Below are 22,726 nucleotides of genomic sequence, written 5' to 3'. Positions count from 1 at the left end.
TTAGAATTCAGCACTGCCACTTAGCTGAGTTACTCTGGGCTGATTAAATGGGTCCTGGCCACCACCGTAAGTGTTCAAAACTCACTTGCTACCTTCTCTTCCCTTTGAGCACAGCTCTTTTATGAACAGTTACACTCTGAGCATGTTCGTGTGTGGTTTGTAATGTTACCTTACGTTTTCCTACAAAGGCAATTCGTGGCAGCTCTGGCTGACCTGCAAGAGGCTGTGAAACTCTGTCCCACCAATCAGGAAATCAAGAGGCTTCTGGCCCGCGTAGAAGAGGAGTGCAAACAACTCCAGAGGAGTCAACAGCAAAAACAGCAGGGCCCGCCACCAGCTCCACCCAACGACTCCGAGAACGAAGAGGACACCCCAACCCCCGGCTTAAGTGACCACTTTCACTCTGAGGAGACTGAAGAGGAAGAAACTTCTCCCCAGGAAGAATCTGTTTCCCCAACTCCCAGGTCCCAGCCATCCTCATCTGTCCCTTCCCCATACATCCGAAACCTTCAAGAAGGGTTACAGTCCAAAGGAAGGCCGGTATCGCCACAGAGCAGGGCAGGAATTGGCAAGCCCCTGAGAGAGCCTGTGGCCCAGCCAGGGCTGGTCCTGCAGCCCTCCAAGCAGGCCCAGATCGTGAAAACCAGCCAGCACCTGGGCTCTGGCCAGTCGGCAGTGAGAAATGGCAGCATGAAAGTTCAGATCTCTTCTCAGAACCCTCCTCCAAGTCCCATGCCAGGGAGAATTGCTGCCGCTCCTGCTGGGAGCAGAACCCAGCATTTAGAGGGAACAGGTACTTTCACTACAAGAGCTGGTTGTGGCCACTTTGGGGATCGGCTGGGCCCCAGCCAGAATGTCCGCCTGCAGTGCGGTGAGAGTGGCCCTGCACACCCTTTGCCAAGTAAGACAAAAACCACAGAGAGGCTTCTGTCTCATTCCTCCGTGGCTGTGGACGCAGCCCCTCCAAACCAAGGTGGGCTGGCGACCTGCAGCGACGTGCGACACCCAGCTTCCCTCACCAGCTCAGGCTCTTCTGGTTCTCCATCCAGCAGCATAAAGATGTCAAGTTCAACCAGTAGTTTGACTTCGAGCAGCAGTTTTTCAGATGGCTTCAAAGTCCAAGGACCAGATACTCGAATTAAAGACAAGGTTGTAACCCACGTTCAGAGCGGTACAGCTGAGCACAGACCCCGCAACACGCCGTTCATGGGCATCATGGATAAGACTGCGAGGTTCCAACAGCAGAGCAATCCTCCAAGCCGCACCTGGCACTGTCCGGCGCCAGAAGGGCTGCTGACAAACACGTCTTCTGCAGCTGGCCTGCAATCTGCTAACACTGAGAAGCCCTCTCTCATGCAAGTGGGAGGATATAATAACCAAGCCAAAACCTGTTCCGTTTCTACCCTGAGTGCAAGTGTCCACAATGGGGCACAGGTGAAGGAGCTAGAAGAAAACAAGTGCCAAATTCCAGTCCACTCTCAAGAGAACAGGATAACTAAGACTGTTTCTCATCTGTACCAGGAAAGTATCTCCAAACAGCAGCCTCATATCAGTAATGAAGCCCACAGGAGCCACCTCACTGTAGCCAAACCAAAGCGATCATTTATAGAGTCAAATGTGTGAGCCTTAAGAAAGCCCCATTTGTGGAATTTGGAAACGTGTGTTGACTCCTGGTGGTAAATTAAATAGTTTTTTCATCAGAAAAATTATTTTTTAGCCATTTTTTTTCCTTTGGGGTGGATCTGATGCCAATGATATATCTAAAATGTGGGATAAAACTTCTTTAATAGCTAGAAATCACCATAAATAAGAATGCTAAACAGAATTGAAAATTGTATCAACTTAAAATTTTAAGACAGCCCAGAAGACATTAACTAATGACTTTCACTTATGAAATTGGCTTTTGCCACTTTCCTCCTTGCCTTTGCTATGTGGTAAAATCACAGAACTTAGAGAATAAATATGTTGTTCAAGAGTGACAGGTTTAACCCATGACCAAGGTGATGTACATCCAAGTGATGTATTCTGGAAACGATGGAATTTTACAGTTACAGTTCCATTGAGTCAAATCCCATTTTATATATACATAAAAATTAAGTTCTGAGTGAGTTCTAGCTAAATATAAGTGTGACTGTAAACGCAGCCAATTTTTTTAAGCAAAATATGAGAACACCTAAGTATTGTTCCCTTCATAGCAGTTCCTATAAAGGGATTAAACACTTACTTATTTCTGTGTTATGGTTCTTATTCATATATTTTTATAGCACCTTTTTTTGGAACCTATATTTGTGCTTGAAGGTGTTTTTGATATTTGGAAACAGTATAAGCCATTTGGAATCATGATTGGTGGTCAAGTGGATTCAAACTAAAATACTAAGACCAGCATTCTTAGTGGCACTTATAAATTAGCTCTCACCTGGTTTCCAAACTGCTTTTAACAATGGTAGTGCTCCTGGAACAATCCTTCCAAGCTCCTCTAAGGACAATATTTAATTCAGATACTAAAGGTAGGACTGGTTGTTACTTTTGTTGTACAATTAGTACTTTATAGTCACATGTTGTATATATTAAATAGCCCAGTTTTATTCAGACTTGTAAATAGAACTATTTCAATGTAGTTAATCTAAAAACAAAAAAGAAAACCCGAGTCATGATTTGCATGTTCTCTGTAAGCTTCATCCATGCTGGTTATTGCACTGAATGATATATTATTATGGCATGTTAACAGTATACCAGTAACAGCACTTTATCTCATTTATATGAACACCTTTGAGGTGCTACTTAAATCCAAGCAGATGTATTATTCATTTGTAAAGATAAGGTACAGGAATGAACCTTGGTTTAAAGGTATTTTTATATGAAAATGGTGTGTTATTGGAAGATGTTAAAATGCTAATTTGAGAGAAGTAGGAGTGTATTTGTTTTATATGTTGGGATGTGAAATTTATTTTCTAAAATTGAGGAGAAGGAAGTTAGTTAGTTATATATTTGCAGAATGTTTTAAAATGAATCGTTGTAATGAAGTTCCTGTGAACATCGTTATGGTTTTGTACAAATAGGAACCTCTGATGTCATTCTTCAACGTTTGTTCATACAAAGTACAATTGTACACACAGGAACAGCTTTATCATTTTTATAGGCTTTCCATGAGTTTTGCTGTAACTACTATGGCTTATTTATTTTCTTTAATATTTGTGAAAGTCTTACTCCTTTGTTTGTTAGTTTTGTTTCTGCACAACTACTGTACTTTTCCATATGGAATAAAGACTATTAATAGAATGTGTTTTGCACTAAATGAGTCAATGGATAAGTAGAGAACAGCCTGATGACAGCTATCTCTGTTGCTTTTAATCTTTGTTACCCTAGAGGGAATAGTGAAAAGCATATTTTATATTAACAACACTATAAAATGCATATTTAATTTTGTCTTTCTTTTATAATTTCAGAATAAGGGTGACAGCTGCTAGAAATTCCACAATACTCAAGGTCCAAATTAGTCTTTTTGCCTCAAATAGAAAGAAAGCATGCAGGAAAGCAAGATATACTTCCTATCTGTTTCAAGACATCTTGGTGTCTGTTTTTACTGGCAACGAGACATCTTTACTACTGTAATTCTCAAACACTTTGGCAATACACTGAACACTGTTATGACAGTTTGTTCTTTAACAGATTTGTATTATCTTTCAGTTAAAAGTATGTTTGTCTTTATGCCTACATATTTCAAAGCAATATGAGAGAGAACATTAAACTGTTGTATTGTGATAAAATTCTTGGAATCTTAAACATCATAATTAATACCTCAGGTTATTTGGTCACTGCTCTTGCTAGCAAGGCTAAGTAGTTTCAGTCCTTTAGAGCTTTATTTTTAATGGAAGTTTAAAAACAAAAATGGGATGGGAAGGAAGGTATCGCCTAATACATAATTCTTGTCATTAGATGATTTTTCCTATAAAGGAGCTAATAAGAATATTCTCATAATTTATTGTACATTATGATTTTGATATATAAAGATAAGTAAGGTACTTGGCCCAGCCAGGAAGAGGTGATACATCCTTAGAAAGCTAATGGTCAGTCCTGACAGGACTGGGTGGTGGGCAGGTGTTGCTGCTTGACATTGCCCTGAACTAACAAACAGTGGGGTCTGGAGTGCCCAGCATGGGGGCTGTGTCGTGTCCCCTCTTACTGATGGTTTTGGTTTGCCTGTGTGGAAGACAGTTGTTCGGCTTTGGTTTATGTTTTATACAAGAAGAGGTGTGTCAATTAGGTAAATTACTGGCATCTTAGTTTTCAGCAGTTTTGTTTTACAAGAAACTAGCCTGGTAAAGTATAAGAAAGCAAAATACTGGCTGGGCGTGGTGGCTGACGCCTGTAATCCTAGCACTTTGGGAGGCCAAGGTGGGCGGATCACGAGGTCAGGAGATAGAATCCATCCTGGCCAACATGATGAAACCCCGTCTCTACTAAAAATACAAAAATTAGCTGGGTGTGGTGGTGCACACTTGTAGTCCCAGCTACTCAGGAGGCTGAGGCAGGAGAATCACTTGAACCCAGGAGGCAGAGGTTGCAGTGAGCCGAGATTGTACCACTGCACTCCAGCACAAGTCTCAAACAAAAAAAGCAAAATACCTTAACACTTCTTTAAAAAATGCCTTTTTGGCCGGGTGCAGTGGCTCATGCTTGTAATCCCAGCACTTTGGGAGGCCGAGGCGGGTGGATCACGAGGTCAGGAGATCAAGACCCTCCTGGCTAACACAGTGAAACCCCGTCTCTACTAAAAATACAAAAAATTAGCTGGGTATGGTGGCGGGCACCTGTAGTCCCAGCTACTCGGGAGGCTGAGGCAGGAGAATGGCGTGAACCCGGGAGGCAGAGCTTGCAATGAGCCCAGATCACGCCACTGCACTCCAGCCTGGGTGACAGAGCGAGACTCCGCCTCAAAAAAAAAAAAGCCTTTTTGCATTTTCTAGCAATGACTTTGAATGATTTAATTATTTAAAAAACAGCTAACCTCCATCAGAAAACGTCTGTTTATCAAAACAGACAGTTGGACCAATGGTTAAGTTCTTTAAAGTGTAAAAAGTGTTCTGTTGAAATTATTAGCATACTTTATTTAAAGAATACAACAGAAAAACGGCCGGGCCTGGTGGCTCACGCCTGTAATCCCAGCACCGTGGGAGGGCAAGGCAGGTGGATCATGAGCTCAGGAGTTTGAGACCAGCCTAGCTGACATGGTGAAACCCTCTCTCTACTAAAAATACAAAAAGTAGCTGGGTGTGGTGGCACGCACCTGTAATCACAGCTACCTGGGAGGCTGAGGCAGGAGAACTGATTGAACCCAGGAGGCAGAAGCTGCAGTGAGCCAAGATCACGCCATTGCACTCCAGCCTGGGTGATAGAGCGAGACTCTACAAGAAAAGAATACAACAGAAAAACACCTAGAACATGCTTCTAGCCTTTCTAATCCTCAATAGTAAGAATGTGAGAAGCACATCATATTAATAAAAAAGTTTTCTAGAACCATTGATTATGAATCCTAGTTATGACGTAAAGGTTAACAAAGTTTAGCAATACATTAAAACGTTTACAAAGAATTATAAAGAAATGTTGTTTGGAGATTTCCATGTTAGCAAGGCTTGCTGCCTTTCTGTGAACATGCAGCATATTAGCTATGAGTTCATAAAATGTGTAGTCAGCCTTTTCCTATATTTACATTGCTTTTCCCTTTTTATTTCCAAGTTTCAACGTTCTTGAACAATTCTTCAACAATTGGGGGTAAGAGCGCAAAGAAGGGTACAGGCCCAGAGGCCCAGCCTGCGCTGACAGTGCAGTTCTAACAAGCTTCCCGCGGATGGCTTCCATTCTACTAACAACTTTGGACAGGCAAGAAGTTAGCACCACCTTTACTTCCTGAATCTGAAGTTTTTTTCTGGAGTGAACATATCAGGCTATTGTGTAAAAATGCCTTTGTATAGTTACTCCAGCTTAGAATTATATGTGAGAACATTTAATAATTCTTCATTCTAAAGGGAGGCTAGAGTTGGCCACTTTATATATTTCAGCAAAGTCAACTTGACTTACTCAGGATTTATTTCATCTAACTTGTACCTAGGTTTGGAAAATAAAAAAAAAATTATTATCCTGCAAACTTAAAATCCAAAAAAATTGCTTCAACATCTGAAGTGATTTTTCTCAATTTAATCATAAACAATCTACAACCGTTTTGCTACAAATTCTCTTTAAAAGGGCTCCAAAGAGTTATTGAATGAATGGCTATTACCTAGAATGTAAACATCTGTTATTTTAGAGTAGTCCAATCTTTAGTTATAAAGAGAGATGACCTACATCTAACAAGAATAAATGTGGGCACTGTTGGGAATGATATTAAGAGGAATTAAAAAAACTTAGGGCACTGCAATTTAAAGTATAACTTTATACAGCTGAAGATTTTTTTCGCTAGTACAAAAAGGCTTTTATAGTAAGTCCATGTGTTTTTAAAGAATGAAAATTGACAATTTTTATAGGTAACTAAATTTAAGAAGTTTACCTTTTTCCTGTTTTGTTTTTAATAATGTCTGATTAGTATTTACCTATAAATCATTCAAATGAGATCACTGAAAATATAAACAATACAATATCAACAATTTTACTTTTGGTGTGTCTCCAGCCATCTATTGATGGCCATTTTCAGAGTCCTATTTGGTGTAAGTACCGCTGAAGGAAGAACAAGATTTGTCATGGGACTTGTACGTTTCTTTTTGCTGATCCAATTTTCCATTGCTTCCTTTTCATATGAATAGCCATCTAAAAAAAAAATCACACAAATTACATGATGTAGGAAAGGGAAATGAGAATTTCTAAAATGAAGTGAATGTAAAAACTCCTTGCAGAGGCCTTTACTGTGACTTAAGGGTTATTCCTGTCTTGCTTGTACCAGCACCCCCAAAAATCTCTCTGCCACAACACCTGAAATGCATTGATTGGATGGAGATGTATGAAGCAAAAATTGCCCAGAAGAGTAACATTATAAACACTTTGAACAGTACCACTGAGACCGGGACCCTGTCAAATTCAGACACAGTGGAAAAGAAGAAAGGAACAGAGCTGGGTAGAGTGGGAGTGAGGATAAACTGCCCAACAGAGCTGTTGAAAAGAGCCTTATGATTCAGCCAAACTTTCCAACACCTTGAAAAGTCAGAAAAACAGGTACCCAGAGATGACAGAATTTACTCCACTAAGGATTTGACAGTGAAGGGACTTACGTTTTTTTTTGAGACCAAGTCTCATACTGTTGCCCAGGCTGGAGTGCACTGGTGAGATCTTGGCTCACTGCAAGCTCCACCTCCCAGGTTCAAGCGATTCTCCTGCCTCAGCCTCCTGAGTAGCTGGGATTACAGACACCCGGGTACCACATCCGGCTAATGTTTTGTATTTTTAGTAGAGTTTCACCATGTTGGCCAGTCTGGTCTTGAACTCCTGACCTCAGGTGATCCACCCGCCTTGGCCTCCCAAAGTGCTGGGATTACAGGCATGAGCCACCATGCCTGGCCACTAAGGTTTTTTTAAAACCATATTCTTGGAAAATTATTTGCCTTTATACATGTAAAGATTGGACTTTTGCTTCGCTACTTTCATTTTTATACTTGTAGCTCTTTCTCAAGCTGAAAATCTTGGTTCCTGATTTCATTTACTCATTTAATCTACAGTACATATCACTGTTTCAAAATAATGCCAGTATATTTACTAACATAAAACTGAAAGAAATTTTAAGATTACTTTATGGTTCTTTCTGTCATCAAGGTAGATTCACTAGAGTGGTCCCAAAATACTGTGTCTGAAAAGAACACTTACTTGGTTTCAAAGTTAAAACTATAGGCTGGGCGTGGTGCCTCTCACCTGTGATCCCAGCACTTTGGGAGGCCAAGGCGAGTGGATCACTTGAGGTCAGGTGTTTGAGACCAGCCTGGCCAACATGGCAAAACCCTACCTCTACTAAAAATACAAAAATTAGCTGGGCGTGGTGGCGGGTGCCTGCAATTCCACCTACTCGGGAGGCTGAGGCAGGAGAATCACTTGAGCCCAGGAGACAGAGGTTCCAGTGAGCTGAGATCGCACCACTGCACTCCAGCCTGGGTGACAGAGCAAGACTCCATCTCAAAAAAAAAAAAAAAAAAAGTTACAACTATAAAACAAGGTACCTTCAGAGGGGTCTAATCTAACCCTGTCCAATCCTTGTTACCCACCCTTCCCATATAAGTAACCATGTGTAATCCATTTTCAAATATGTATATGTGCACATAGTACATATACATTCTACATAAAAGCTAGCATACTAGCCACACTATTTTGCACCTTGGTGTATTTATTTTCCCCATAGTACTCCACTGTAAGGATGTAAGATATAAGGACATCTGGGTGGTTTCCAATCTTTGCCTTTTACAAATAGTGCTGTACCAAGGAAACCCCAAGAAAACCATACACACAGAAAATACAAATAGTGCTACAATGAAGTCTTATGCATGTGTCACTTTTGTTTTGGGGAGATTTCAGAAGTAGGATTGTTAAAGCAGCATATATAATCTGGCTAGATAGTGCCAACTTCCTTCCATAGGAATTCTCCGTTTTTCATTCCTACTAGCAATGTTTATGAGAATGCCTTTTTCTCCTACAGCCTAACCAACAGTGTATGTTGTCAAACTCCTGGATTTTTGCCAGTCTCTAGGTAAGCAATGGTACAATATATCAGCTGGAGAATCTTTGTTCACATGTTTGAGCCATTTGCTTTTCTTTTTCCTATGAGCTATTCATATTTTTTGCCCATTTTTCTACTAGGTTGTCCTTAAGATTTAATATATATGGAATATCAACACTTCATCAATTTCTCCCTTGATTCTCAGAGAGCGAAGTTTTCCCAGTTCTATCAAGGAATTTACTTACATTGTCTTTGGGACTTTAAAAGTCTTTGAAGAGATGGGGTCCTGCTGGTGTCAAGCTCCTGGGCTCAAGTGACCCTCCTACATCGGCTTCCGGAATAGCTGGGACTCCAGGTGCAAGCCGCTGCGCTCTGCAGGTTTCCCTTTTTATGTCTGGGTTTCTGATTCATTTGGAATTTAAATGTACACTATGCAAGATGGATCCAATTTTATCCTTTTCCACAGGGTGGTTGTATTGTCAAAATACCACTTGTTAGAAGTAATTTTTACCACTGATTTTAAATGCTATCTTTATCAGTCACTAAATTTCCAAATGCACATGGATCGATTTCTGGATTTTAAACTTTTCCATTGTCCTATTCCTGGGCCAACACTACACATTCATTTATGGAGGTTCTCCACATGTAACATCTCATAGGGCTAGCAACCTTCCCTCACTGTTTTTTTCTAGGTTACTTTTGCTGTTCTTGTTTATTAGGTTCCACGTGAAGAATCACCTTGTGTATCTCTCGGTAAAAAGTTTTATCAGGATCATGTCAAACCTATGAAATGGAGAAAGCTGATATCCCGCTGCCACTGAGTCTTCCTACTCCTCAGCATGCTCCGCCTGCCATTATACTTTCACAGGGATGTTTTTGTTTTTATGTAGGTTTGAAAGTTTTACATATTTCTTAAGTTTGGGTTTTGGTGTGTGTGGTTTTTTTCTAAGACAGGGTCTCACTCTGTCACCCAGGCTAGAGTCCAGTGACATGATGGTAGCTCACTGCAGCCTCAACCTCCCAGGCTCAAGCAATCCTCTCACCTCATCCTCCCAAGTAGCTGGGACTACAGACACACATCACAACACCTGGCTAATTTTTTTAAATTTTTTGTAGAGAAGGGGGTCTCACTATGTTGCCCAGGCTGGTCTAGAACACCTTGGCTCAAACAACGCTCCCACCTTGGCTTCCCAAAGTGCTGGGTTTACAGACATGGATTATACTGCACCCAGCCAAGTTTAGGTCTCATTTATTCTAGTTTTTGTTACTGTAACTTAAGTATTCAGTTATAACTTTTAAGTGCTTTGGTTCACTGAATCTTATTTAACTTGCTACTTTACGAAATTCATATTGTTTGTAGATTTTCTATTCTTTTGGGCTTTCTACATATACAGTTATATAGAAAGGGTTTTTCCCTTTCAAGTTTTTTTTGGGGTGGGGGGCAAGGGGTGGCTAATATTTCTAAAACAATAGCTGGGAGAGAGCATCCTTTATATCCCTGACTGTAATGGGAATGCTTCCACTGGCTTGTGCGCCAAGGTATATGTATTTTTTATCATATAAGAAAGTCGGCTAGGCTCAGTGGCTCATGCCTATAATCTCAGCACTTGGGAGGCCAAGGCGAGTGGATCACTTGAGCCCTGGAGTTTAAGACCAGCCTGGGTGACATGGTGAAACCCCAGATCTGGATTGTTTTGGTTGTTTCACCTCTGTGTTACTTTTGCCTACTTACAAATTAGTACCAGCTGTGTAGCTCCCCCACCTTGGGGGCCTGAGTTCTGGCCCTGAGCAACTGAGGTTCTGAGAAACTCAACTTCTGTTTCCTCCGTCCTAGAGAAGGAAACTTGCTTTCTGCAGAAACTATTACCTGTGACTGCCTTTTGCTCTTTTTGAGATATATTTCACACCATAAAATGCACTCATTTGCGGTTCTTGGTATATTTCAGAGTTGTGTATCACTCCATCAATCCCATACCCATTAGCAGTCACTGCCCCTGCAGCCTGTGGCCGCCTCTAACCAACTTTGTCTATGGATTTGCCTGTTTTGGGCATTTCATATAATGGAAATCATACACTATGCATGCAGCCTTTGGTAGAGGGCTTCTTGCACTTACCATAATTTTTCCAAGGTCCATCCTCTACATATTTGTGCATTTTCATGGCTCAATATTCTCTTGTATGGCTATACGACATTTCATGCATTCACTTGTTGATGGACATCTGGGTTGTTTCCACCTTTGGGCTACTAATAATGCTGCTATGCCTGTACAACTTTTTGTATGATTATGTGTTTTCAATTCTCCTACCTATATACTTAGGAGTGGAATTGTGATAACTTTCTGAAGAGCTTCCAGACTGTTTTCAACAGCAAACACACATGAAGTTTCCATTTTCTGCACATCCTTGCCAACACGTATTTTTCTACTTTTTGATTCTAGCCATCTTAACAGGTATGACATGGTTTTGATTGGCATTAATGACACTGACCATCTTTTGAAGTGCTTATTGCCAAATAGCATATCATTACACTGTTCCCAGGGCACCATTACCTATATTAACTTCTTTAATCTGCACAACAACCTTATGATGTAAGATATTGTTAGCATTCCTATTTTACAAATGAGGAAACTGAGGCCTGGCCTGAATAACTTCCCAGGGTCACACAGGTAGGGAGCAACTGACCTGGGATTTAAACCCAAGGAGTGTGGCTCCACAGACAATGCTCTTACTCTCCCCGTACATGGGATTTCCAGAAAGGACAACTATAGTAACTGAAATTTTAAAAAAAATCTCATTGGACAGGTAAACAGCAGTTAGACAACTGCAGGAAAGACAACTGGTAGGCAGGTCCAAGAAAAACACCTAGAAAGGCTTAAGGGAGAAGGTGCAGGGGATGAGAATGGCTGAAACATTTCCAGAACTAGTGAAGGGCATGAAAGAGAAAAGTCTACAATGACAAATAGGAATTAGACAGTATACTTGAACTGCAACTGAAAAGCATACCTGAAGTCAAAGTATAACCAAGTAGAACCCTATGTATAACCAAGTTAAAACATGGTGAAGGCTCTAGAGAAAAAGCAGAGTGGGCAGATCAGGTTTAGGAGGTTTTTATATGTTCAGAATAGACCTGAAAGAAATAATCTAGATGGAACACCTGCCAGTGCAGGGCTGGCATTTCTACTCTTTAGCCCCAGTTAACATTTAGTTTTTAGGTTTTCTGTAATTCTAACCAAAATACCACTTTATGTTGTAACATAAGACGATTCTAAAATTTATCTTGGCTGGGCGCGTCACTTGAGGTCAGGACTTCGAGGCCAGCCTGGCCAACGTGGCAAAACCCTGTCTCTACTAAAAATACAAAAATTAGCCGGACACGGTGGCGCGTGCCCATAATCCTAGCTACTAGGGAGACTGAGGCAGGAGAATCGCTGGAACCCAGGAGGTAGAGGTCTCAGTGAACTGAGATCACGTCACTGCATTCCAGCCTGGGTGACACAGTGAGACTCTGTCTCAAAACAAAAATTATCTTGACAGCTAAATTGGCAAAAATGACCAAGCCAAATTTTTTTAAAGATTGGACATAACTAAAAATGTACAGCAGTGCCTATCAGTATTAGGAATTTATACAAATGTACTGTAAATACATGACTGGGGATGTTTTATTTATTTATTTATTTATTTTGAGACGGAGTCTCGCATTGTCGCCAGGGCTAGAGTGCAGTGGCGTGATCTCGGCTCACTACAACCTCCGCCTTCTGGGTTCAAGCGATTCTCCTGCCTCAGCCTCCCAAGTAGCTGGATGTTTTCTATAGAATCACTTGTGGTAAGCTGGCAAAAAAATGGAGAAAGATGCCTATAAACAGAGTAAGAGTTAATTTCAGCGACATCCATACCAGGAAATGCTATCCTGCAGATAAGAATGAAGCATGTACTTCCAAATATACTGACAAATGGTGTTCTCTCTGATACACTGTTGATAAACAAAAGCAACTTTTATTTATTTATTTATTTATTTATTTATTTATTTATTTATTTATTTTGAGATGGAGTCTCGCTCTGTCGCCCAGGCTGGAGTGCAGTGGCACGATCTCGGCTCACTGCAAGCTCCGCCTCCTGGGTTCACGCCATTCTCCTGCCTCAGCCACCTGAGTAGCTGGGACTACAGGCGCCCGCCACCACACCAGGCTAATTTTTTTTTTTTTTTTTTTTTACTAGAGACGGGGTTTCACCATGTAAGCCAGGATGGTCTCGATCTCCTGACCTCGTGATCTGCCCGCCTTGACCTCCCAAAGTGCTAGGATTACAGGTGTGAGCCACCACGCCGGCCAAAAGCAACTTTTTAAAAGTGTGCATCAGGCTGCGTGAGGTGGCTCACACCTGTAATCCCAGCATTTTGGGAGGCAGGCAGATCACCTGAGGTTGGGAGATCGTCTCGATCCTGGCTAACATGGTGAAAACCCCGTCTCTACTAAAAATACAAAAAATTAGCTGGGTGTGGGGGGCACATGCCTGTAATCCCAGCTATTCAGGAGGCTGAGGCAGGAGAATCACTTGAACCGAGGAGGCAGAGGTTGCAGTGAGCCAAGATTGTGCCATTGCACTCCAGTCTGGGCAACAAGAGCGAAACTCCCTCTCAAAAATAAATAAATAAAAGTATGCATCATAACCCATTTGTTATAGGACACTATAAATGGATGGAAAAATATCTAGAAGGATACACCTAAACCGTATCATTGCTACATGAGAATACAGAAGAGCCCTCGTTTTTAAAATCGTTTGTCTGTTTTTCACTAAGCCCGTATTGCTTTCATAATTTAAAAGAATGAATAAAAATGAGGTATAAGAATGCTGAAATACAAACAGGTCCTGAAAATTTTTCTGAGGCAATTAGTTCAATAGATATAAAAATATACATAAGGAAAAACTGAAAAAAGATGTATTCTGAATATTCAGAAAAATGTAGGTGGGAAAAGGAAAGTAGAAGAGAAATTAGAATTATATGCTGGCAGGAATTTCTCCACACATGTATCAATCACAGTAGAAAGAAATTGGTCCAATTCTGCTATTAATGCTTAGGATTGGGTTTTTAAAAAAAAATTCAACTGTATGTTTCCCATAGGAACACCTATAAAACAAAGTAACACAGGAAGGTTAAAAATAAATGAGTGGTACGTCTACAGGGATTATGCTAAGAAAAAAAAGCCAATTGAAAGCTGTTTTACTACATGATTCCACTGAAAGACCATTTTTGAAATGGAGGACAAATCAGTGGTTTCCAGGGGCCGGGGTCGGAAACCCCAGTAGGGAGATGATGGGTCCAGTTATAATTTGGAAGTGCTTTGTCTCAACTGTTGTAAGGTAATCACAAACCTCCAGACAGGATAAGACTGTGTAGCGCTTCACACACCCAGATAAGTACAAGTAAAACTGGGGAAATCTAAGATCTGTGGGTTCTAGCAATGTCAATATCCTGGTTGTGATATAATAGTATCATTTTGAAAAATGTTACCAGTGGGGAAAGCTGGGCAAAGTGTACAAGGTATGTGTCTCTATTGTTTCTTATAACAGCATCGATTAAAAATAATAAAATTTAAAAATAAATGTGTGGTACCAGAAAGGTTAAAATGAAAGACATAGACAATAGGAAAGAGTAAGGCTGTGAAGCAATTAGAATTCCCATACACTGCTGGTGGGCATAGAAAGTGATTTAACCACTCTGGAATGCTGTTTATGTATACCTTCTCCTAGGAATATAGCCAACAGAAATGCATACATATGTTAATCAAAAACATGTACAGAAAGGTTCATGGCAGCACTATTTATAACAGCCAACAATGCCCATCAACAGAATGAATATATGCACACAATGGACTTCTATACAGAAATGAAAATTAAACTGCTTTGTGCAACAATATAGATGAATCTCACAAACATGTTTAAGAAGCCAGACCCAAGAGAGAGACACGTTATGATCCAATAGTAAACTAATAAAGCAATCTATCCCATTATAGTCTAAAGGAGAAAAAAAATATGTCAATAGCCTAAAAATTCTCAACAAACTGGAGATAGAAGGGAACTAACTTGATAAGGGGAGCTAATTATCATACTCAATGGTGAAAGTTGAATGCTTTCCCTCTAAGTGCAGGTGAAGGTAAGAATGTCTACACACCACTTCTTTTCAACATTGTACTGGAAATTCTGACCCAAAATAACAAGAAAAGAAAAGGATTCATACAAATTGGAAAGAAATTACTTAGATGACACACTCATGTATGAAGAAAGTCTATTAAGCTTCTATTAAAAAGCTACTAACAGCCCTACGTATGTAAGGGGTCTGTATCCACTAATTCAACTAACTGCTGCTGAAAAAAAAAAAAGCCAATACAGTATAACAGCTATTTACAAAGCACTTACATTGTATTAGGCATAAGTAAGCTAGAGATGATTTGGAGGGACAGGATGTGTGTAGGTCATATGCCATTTTATATATGGCACTTGAGCATCCACAGACTTTTGTGTTGAGGGAGTTGGTTACTGAAGGATGACTTTACTACTCAATGTAGCAAGGTCACAAAGTCAATATATAACATTGTATTTCTATTTGCTCAAACTGTACAGTTATAAAAATATGAGCTACTGACCAGGCTCAGTGGCTCACACCTCTTATCTCAGCACTTTGGGAGGACAAGGCAGGAGGATGGCTTGAAGCCAGAAGTTCAGGACTAGCCTGGGCAACAAAGAGACCCTGTCTCTACAAAAATAGAAATTTTTTAAAGTTAGCCAGGCATGGTAGTAGGTGTTTGTGGTTCCAGCTACTTGGGAGGCTGCAGCAGAAGGATTGCTTGAGCCCAGGAGGTCGAAACTGCAGGGAGTTAAGATTGTGCCACTGCATGCCAGCCTGGGCAACAGAATGAGACCTCATCTCTAAAAAGTAAAAATTTAAACATTTTTAAAAAATAAGCTACCTAAAGATAATTTTGACAAAATATGCAAAACCTATAACGGAAAAGAAGACCTAAGCAAATGCAATGCATTTGTTCATGGATTAGAGCAGTTCAACTCCAAACTGATCTATAGATTAAACACCATTCCATTGAAAATCTGGGCAAGGAAACTGAGAAAGTGTTTCTAAGATCTATGTGGAAATGCAAAAGGAGCAAGAATAATCAAAAGAGTAAAAGAACTAAGTCATGTGATTTTCACTATCTGACTTCAAGACTTACTATAAAGCAGCTGGGCACGGTGGCTCATGCTTGTAATACCAGCACTTTGGAAAGCCAAGGCGGGCAGACCACTTGAGGCCAGCAGTTCAAGACCAGCCTGACCAACGTGGCAAAACCCCATCTCTACTAAAAATAATAAAAAAAAATTAGCCAGGCATGGTGTCACACGCCTGTAATCTCAGCTACTTGGGAGGCTGAGACATGAGAATCACTTGAACCCAGGAGGCAGAGGTTGCAGTGAGCCGAGATGGAGACACTGCACTCCAGCGTGGGCAACAGAGCAAGACTCTTTGTCTCAAAAAAAAAAAAAAAAGACTATAAAGCTACAGTAAATCGAAGCACTGTGGTAACCGGCCCCCAGATAGACATAAAAATCAATCAAACATCACACAAAGTCTAGAAATAGACCTGTCATATAAGTTGGATGATTTCAACAAACATGCCAGGTAATTCATTAATAAAATGATTTCTCAATAAGTGATGCTGGAACAACTAGATATTCATTTAGGAAAGCTATACACAAAAATGTGAAATAAGTCCTAGACCTAAACCTAAAATTTAAAACCTTAAAATTGTCTAGAAGAAAAAAGGATAAAGATCTCTGAAACCTTGGGGTAGGCAGATTTCTTAGAACTCAAAAAGTATGAAAGTGAAAAATAAGATTTCATCGAAATTAAAAACGTCTCTATAAGAGACATCATTATCAAAGTGATGAGGCAGGCTACAGACCAAGAGAAAATATGTGCAATACATCACCTTACAAAAAGACTTGCATCTAAAGAACTCACAACACAGTTAAGATAATCCAACACGAAATGGGAAAAAGATTTGAAGATATACATTACAAAAAAGATATATGAATGGATAAATAAGCTCACAAAAAGATGCTCAACATCATTAGTCAAGAGGGAAATGCAAATTAAAAGCACAATGAGAGGCCGGGCGTGGTGGCTCACGCCTGTAATCCCAGCACTTTGGGAGGCCAAGGTGGGCAGATCACGAGGTCAGGAGATCAAGACCATCCTGGCTAACACGGTTGAAACCCCATCTCTTCTAAAAATACAAAAATTTAGCCGGGCATGGTGGCCGGCACCTGTAGTCCCAGCTACTCGGGAGGCTGAGGCAAGAGAATGGTGTGAACCCGGGAGGCAGAGCTTGCAGTGAGCAGAGATCGCGCCACTGCACTCCAACCTGGGTGACAGAGCGAGAGTCTGTCTCAAAAAAAAAAAAAAAAAAAAAAAAGCACAATGAGATACCACTTCATATCCACTAAAATGGCAAAATTTAAAAGACTAGCAATACCAAGTGCTGGAGAGGATGTGGAGAAACTGGAAGACTCAGCTAGGAAATTACAATGGTACAACCACTTTGAGAAACACTTTGGTAGTCCCTTTAAACATTCGCTTATCATACAACCCAGTAATTTCACTCCTATGTATTTAACCAAGAGAAATGAGAAATGTCCAGACAAAGATCTGTATATAAATGTTACAGCAGCTTCAGTCATAATAGCCACAAAATAGAAAAGACCTGAATGGATAAACATATTATAGCATATCTATGCAATGAAACATTACTCAGCAATAAATATAAATTACTGATACTACAAGCTAGATCAATCTGGAAAGCTGAGAAAAAGCAGCCAGACTCAAAAAAAGTTGCAACCAGAAGGAAATGTTGGATTGGTGTCTGCCTCATGGATGAAACTAAAATTTGAGACCTGTCTATGGTCACATGTGTTTTTTTTTTTTGTTTTTTTTTTTTTGTAGAAAAAAAGCACACTGAACATCAGAGTGAATATTCAGAAGCCTCTCAATAAATTGAGACAGAACCCTATTACACTCTTTGCTGCCAGGCTTTCCTGAGATTCACTTTTAATAAATCAATTGCCATCTCTGCTTAAACTAACTCAAGTTGAGCTGCTTTCAACTGCAAACAAGCATCCTGATAAACCAAAGTCAAAAAATGTGCAGCCACTGCTATACTCATAGCAAATTTCATAGCCTAAAATAAAAATAGCTAACTGACTTTTACTGAGTGTTTATTATATGCAGGTACAGCTTTAAGTACCTAATATAGATGAACTCATAATGATAAGAAGATACTACATAATTAGTTCCACTAATAATGTGGATGGTGGACAGCATATACAAAGTAAGTCCATCAGCTAAGTTAATTATCAGAGAAGATGAATAGATGTTTTATACTCAAATATATGTAAATAGTAAATTACCATGTAAAAAAATTCATTGCCTCCCTAGCAAAGTAAGGAATATAGTTTCAAAATAACTATGAAGCTGGCAAAAGTAAATAGAGTTATAAAATACAATGATCACAAAACTGAAAAACCAGGTACAATTAGATATATCACTGGCAGCACTCTAAACTGTTTTTTTTTTTCCTAGAAAATAACACATCTAACAAAATGTATCAAACTGTTTTCACATTCATAAAACATCCTCAAATTGACTAATTCTGCTTTGCAACATATAACCCACGTAAATAACCCTAAGTAATGGTAAAAACAGAAATGTGCCAAGATGTCAGCATAATGCCATTTACAGTGTAAAGATTTGCAAGCACATACACACCAACTAACAGAAAAGTCAAACACAATGTATCATACAGACACAATGGGATAAAGCTATTCAAAGTGAAAACTCCAGACAAAGTCAACATAGACTAAGCCAATATTCAGAAACATATAAGGAAGCTGTAGGCCAAAATTAAATATATATATATATATATATATATATATAAAATTTGGATTCACTGATTACAACTATGTATAATAAAGTATGTAGGTCTGTTAACAACACTTAGAAATATGGAATGATACAACTTTATAATTAAATTCTTTGTATAAGATTGTTTAAATTCATAATAGACAAACACGAGAGATCTCAACAATCTATCTTAAAAAAATAGTATTTTATCTTTACATCCTAGCAACTAAATACACATTTCACAAGTTTAAGCAAAACTTAATCCTTTTGTGTCAACTCCACAATTACTCTGTCCAATTTCATTATGAAATATACAATATTCATTTGTTCACCCAAGGTCTAATTAGTTTTTTCTTAAAAAACTACTTAAAATTCTTCACATTTAAGCAAACTTCTGAGAAGTGTCTAAACTTTTTATTCATTTAGCACAAAACATCGCCTGCAACTTAGTATAGCATCACACATACCTGATGCGATGACCGGATCTTTCATAAGTTCTCTAGTTATTGGACATATAAATTCATCAGGAATTCCTGAAGAAAGGGATTTAACCTTGGTCCTGAGCTCTTCAATTTTCCTCAGCACTTTACTACGCAGTCCTAGAGATTCTGAAAAGAAATTACTGTTAGGGCTGGATAACTACTAGTAATCCTTACTACTAGGATACTACTACCAGTAATCCTTATTCACAAATAGAGTTTGCTGTTGGGGTTGATTTTTAGACAGGGGCTCACTCTTTTGCCCAGGCTGGAGTGGAGTGGCACAACGATCACCACTCATTGCAGCCTTGACCTCCTGGGCTCAAGTGATCCTCCCACCTCAGCCTCCTCAGTAGCTGGGACTACAGGCACACGCCACCATGCCCAGTTAATTTATGTATTTTCTGTAGAGATAAGGTTTCACTATATTGCCCACGCTGGTCTCGAATTCCTGGGTTCAAGTGATCCTACTGCCTCATCCTCTCAAAGTGCTGGGATTACAGGTGTGAGCCATCACAGCCAGCCACAAATAGAGATTTTATCTGCTACCACCAGAAATCTTCTGACATACTGTTTTACCGCATGAACTATTGTTTTCTTTATAAATTCCTTAACAAATCTCTGTTGTATAGGATACTGTTGGTTAAAATATATCAGCAGCTAATAGCTAATTTTAAATAAATTTAGATTCTGAAAGTTCAAGAATCTCAGGTTGCCAGACACTAATATACTCCACAAAATCAGAAAAGGCTCATTACTGGTTACTTACACAACAAAAAATTTCCTAAAAATCTTTTTTTTTTTTTTTTTTTTTTTTTGAGACAGTCTCGCTCTGTCGCCCAGGCTGGAGTGCAGTGGCGCAATCTCGGCTCACTGCAAGCTCCGCCTCCCGGGTTCACGCCATTCTCCTGCCTCAGCCTCTCCGAGTAGCTGGGACTACAGGCGCCCGCCACCACGCCCGGCTAATTTTTTTTTGTATTTTTAGTAGAGACGGGGTTTCACCGTGGTCTCGATCTCCTGACCTCGTGATCCGCCTGCCTCGGCCTCCCAAAGTGCTGGGATTACAAGCGTGAGCCACCGTGCCCGGCCCTAAAAATCATTTTTAAATATGTTTGAGTTCAAAACGTAAAAATGCCATGTTATGATATTTTTAAACTTAATGAAATTGGATATATTTGCTGATTCTTGTAAGAAACACAATCACAAATAAAGCTCATCTGTTTGTCCAAACCATAAACATGTTTCACTTGTTTTTATTCTTAACTTTGAAAGATTTTTAGTTTTAGAAAGTCTAATGAATTTTAGGAATTTTAGAATTATTGGCTGTTTATACTTTTAGAACTAGTTGACAGTTCTACTTTAGGTTGAAGTGGGTAGAAGAATTAGATTTCAGAATGCCTCATAGTTACTAGAAAAAGCCAAACCAACTTTCTTTCTGTTGGGAGGTAATGCTCCATGAGGTTTATACATGTCTTAGGACACCCTCTGTTTCAGACAGTCTTTTTGAGGATGTCTGAAAACATCCTTGGAAGCTACAGATAGTGCGTCCCTCCCTGTGGGAGGGCAGATGCTTCCTGACCACTAGAATGTCTTGCCTCTTGGGGGCTATTGTGCTTAGCCCCCTTATAAGACTGGGGGTTTCCCAAGCTCAGGGCTCCTCAGCTGTGACATAAACATAAACCACCACCATGCAACTTAAGAGGGAAAGGGGAGGCTGGGTACAGTGGCTCATGCCTGTAACCCCAGCACTTTGGGAGGATGAGGCGGGTGGATCACTTGAGGTCAGAATTTCAAGACCAGCCTGGCCAACATGGCAAAACCCCATCTCTATTAAAAATACAAAAAAAAAAAAAAGAAAAAAATAGCTGGATGTGGTGATGCATGCCTGTAATCCCAGCTACTTGGGAGGCTGAGGCAGGAACTTCACTTGAACCCAAGAGGCGGAGGTTGCAGTGAGCTGAGATGGCACCACTGCATTCCAGCCTGGGAGACACAGAGAGACTCTGCCTCAAAAAAAAGAAAAAAAAAAAAAGAGGGGAAGGGGAAACGATCATAACCTGAAGTGTAAGTGTCTGCTGTGTCACGAGTAATAAACCGTTTGAGTCAGTCAGGGCTCATCGCCTACATTCACGTGAATGTGGCAAGTTATCCTAGCAGCTTCCTGCCACTGAAGGGCTGATTTCCTCTGACTTCCTTCCAATGGGATATGCTGAAACTGAACTGAGGATTTTTAAAACAAGTTTTTTTAAAGTGCCACGAACAAATCAATGATTGCTTTACATGTTGAATATGATTTTGCAAAAATATTTATGACTCAAAAAGATTCCCTCAAATTCTTTATGAAATCACCATCCAGATTCAAGAGAAAGTTATTTCAACACGAAGTACTCAAAAGTGCTTAGTTAGGGAAGTACCTCTAAAATGCAGCACAGTGTTATCTGATCACCACAGCCAGCCTTGAATGTAACAAATCAGAGAATGGTCATGACAGTTTATTGAGTCCACCTCTTCCCAGAATGTCCCATTCACAATGCTGTGTTTTCCAAGGGTTAGCTGAGCTGTGTGTTTTTATTTTGCCAGGCAAATACAATGGAAGGTTTACGAGGAGTTATAATGATGGATCATGTATTCTAAGCTAAGTAAGGTGGAAAATAAGAGTAGAGATAGATAAGAGGTACATAAGATTAACAGAATAAAGGCTTGGATAAGATCAAGATTTGCTGAAGTGTGGGGTATTAGAGGATGAGATGGTAGAAAATCTGTCGTGACTGGGATATGCTTCCTGAAAATCTTCCACCTGGGTAGAGACATGGCTTCAAAAACTGTCATAAATGTTTCCAGAACATGTTTGCAATAAGACAGTAGACATCTCATTTAAAGAGATAATTATATAACTTAGAATAAGAAAAGGAGGCTGGGTGTAGTGGCTCATGCCTATAATCTCAGCACTCGAGAGGCCAAGGCGGGAGCACTGCTTAAGACCAGGAGTTTGAGACCAGCCTGGGCAACATAGCAAGACTCTTTCTCTACAAAAAAAATTTTAAAAATTAGCTGGGCATGGTGGTGCATACCTGTAGTCCCAGCTCCTCAGGAGGCTGAGGCAGGAGAATCTACAGAGCCCAAGAGGTAGAGGCTACAGTGAGCCATGTCCATGCCACTGTGCTCCAGCCTGGGCAACAGAGTGAGACTCTGTCTCTAAAAAAAATTAAGAAAAAGAAAAAAATATAGGAGGAACTAATATTCTTTAAAAAGCATATTTTCCTGTCAAAAATATTCTACATGTGTGCCAATACTTACAATGCTTCTAATATTTATAATAGAGAACACAGAAGGCCCAATTCAAAATTCCCCAGATAAGGTTAAATTGGGCGTCATCCTTCTCCAATCCTAATGTCATTTAGAAATGAAGTCAGATCATCTTGCCCTCAGGGAAGCATTTACTAAACCGCATCCCCAGAGCTCTACAGGAACCAAACATCTCCTTTTGTGATTGGGGGTTAAGAATAAGTCTTATACACTTAATTGCTGAGAAAGAAAGGACCCTTACCAGCTAAGGGCTAGTAAACCCTCGGTACCAGTATTGGGCAATATCTGGCTATTACTGACTAT

At 39.9% G+C, this 22,726-nt stretch overlaps 2 protein-coding genes across 11 annotated transcripts in view; one reads left to right on the top strand and one right to left on the bottom strand.

Annotated features, from left to right (window-relative positions):
* Nucleotides 1-3,915, top strand: part of TANC1 (tetratricopeptide repeat, ankyrin repeat and coiled-coil containing 1) — a 264,732-nt gene extending 260,817 nt beyond the window's left edge. For all 6 annotated transcript variants that reach the window (XM_032755640.2, XM_032755638.2, XM_032755636.2 and 3 more), the window contains one exon: nucleotides 189-3,915. In XM_032755640.2, the coding sequence (XP_032611531.1) occupies nucleotides 189-1,623 (1,435 nt within the window). In that variant the 3' untranslated portion in view covers nucleotides 1,624-3,915. The remainder of the gene's footprint in view (nucleotides 1-188) is intronic.
* A 1,039-nt stretch (nucleotides 3,916-4,954) lies between these two features.
* Nucleotides 4,955-22,726, bottom strand: part of WDSUB1 (WD repeat, sterile alpha motif and U-box domain containing 1) — a 53,089-nt gene continuing 35,317 nt past the window's right edge. For 2 of the 5 annotated variants that reach the window (XM_032755630.2, XM_032755633.2), the window contains 2 exons: nucleotides 19,106-19,246; nucleotides 4,955-6,801 (listed from right to left, as the gene is read on the bottom strand). In XM_032755630.2, the coding sequence (XP_032611521.1) occupies nucleotides 6,644-6,801; nucleotides 19,106-19,246 (299 nt within the window). In that variant the 3' untranslated portion in view covers nucleotides 4,955-6,643. The remainder of the gene's footprint in view (nucleotides 6,802-19,105; nucleotides 19,247-22,726) is intronic. The other 3 variants (XM_032755628.2, XM_058441783.1, XM_032755631.2) reach the window with 2 other exon arrangements.

This window comes from Hylobates moloch, unplaced genomic scaffold, assembly GCF_009828535.3.
Source record: "Hylobates moloch isolate HMO894 unplaced genomic scaffold, HMol_V3 SCAFFOLD_1, whole genome shotgun sequence".
Lineage (NCBI taxonomy): Eukaryota > Metazoa > Chordata > Mammalia > Primates > Hylobatidae > Hylobates > Hylobates moloch.
The sequence above is the reverse complement of the archived record's forward strand: the minus strand, read 5'-3'. Positions and strand labels throughout refer to the sequence as shown.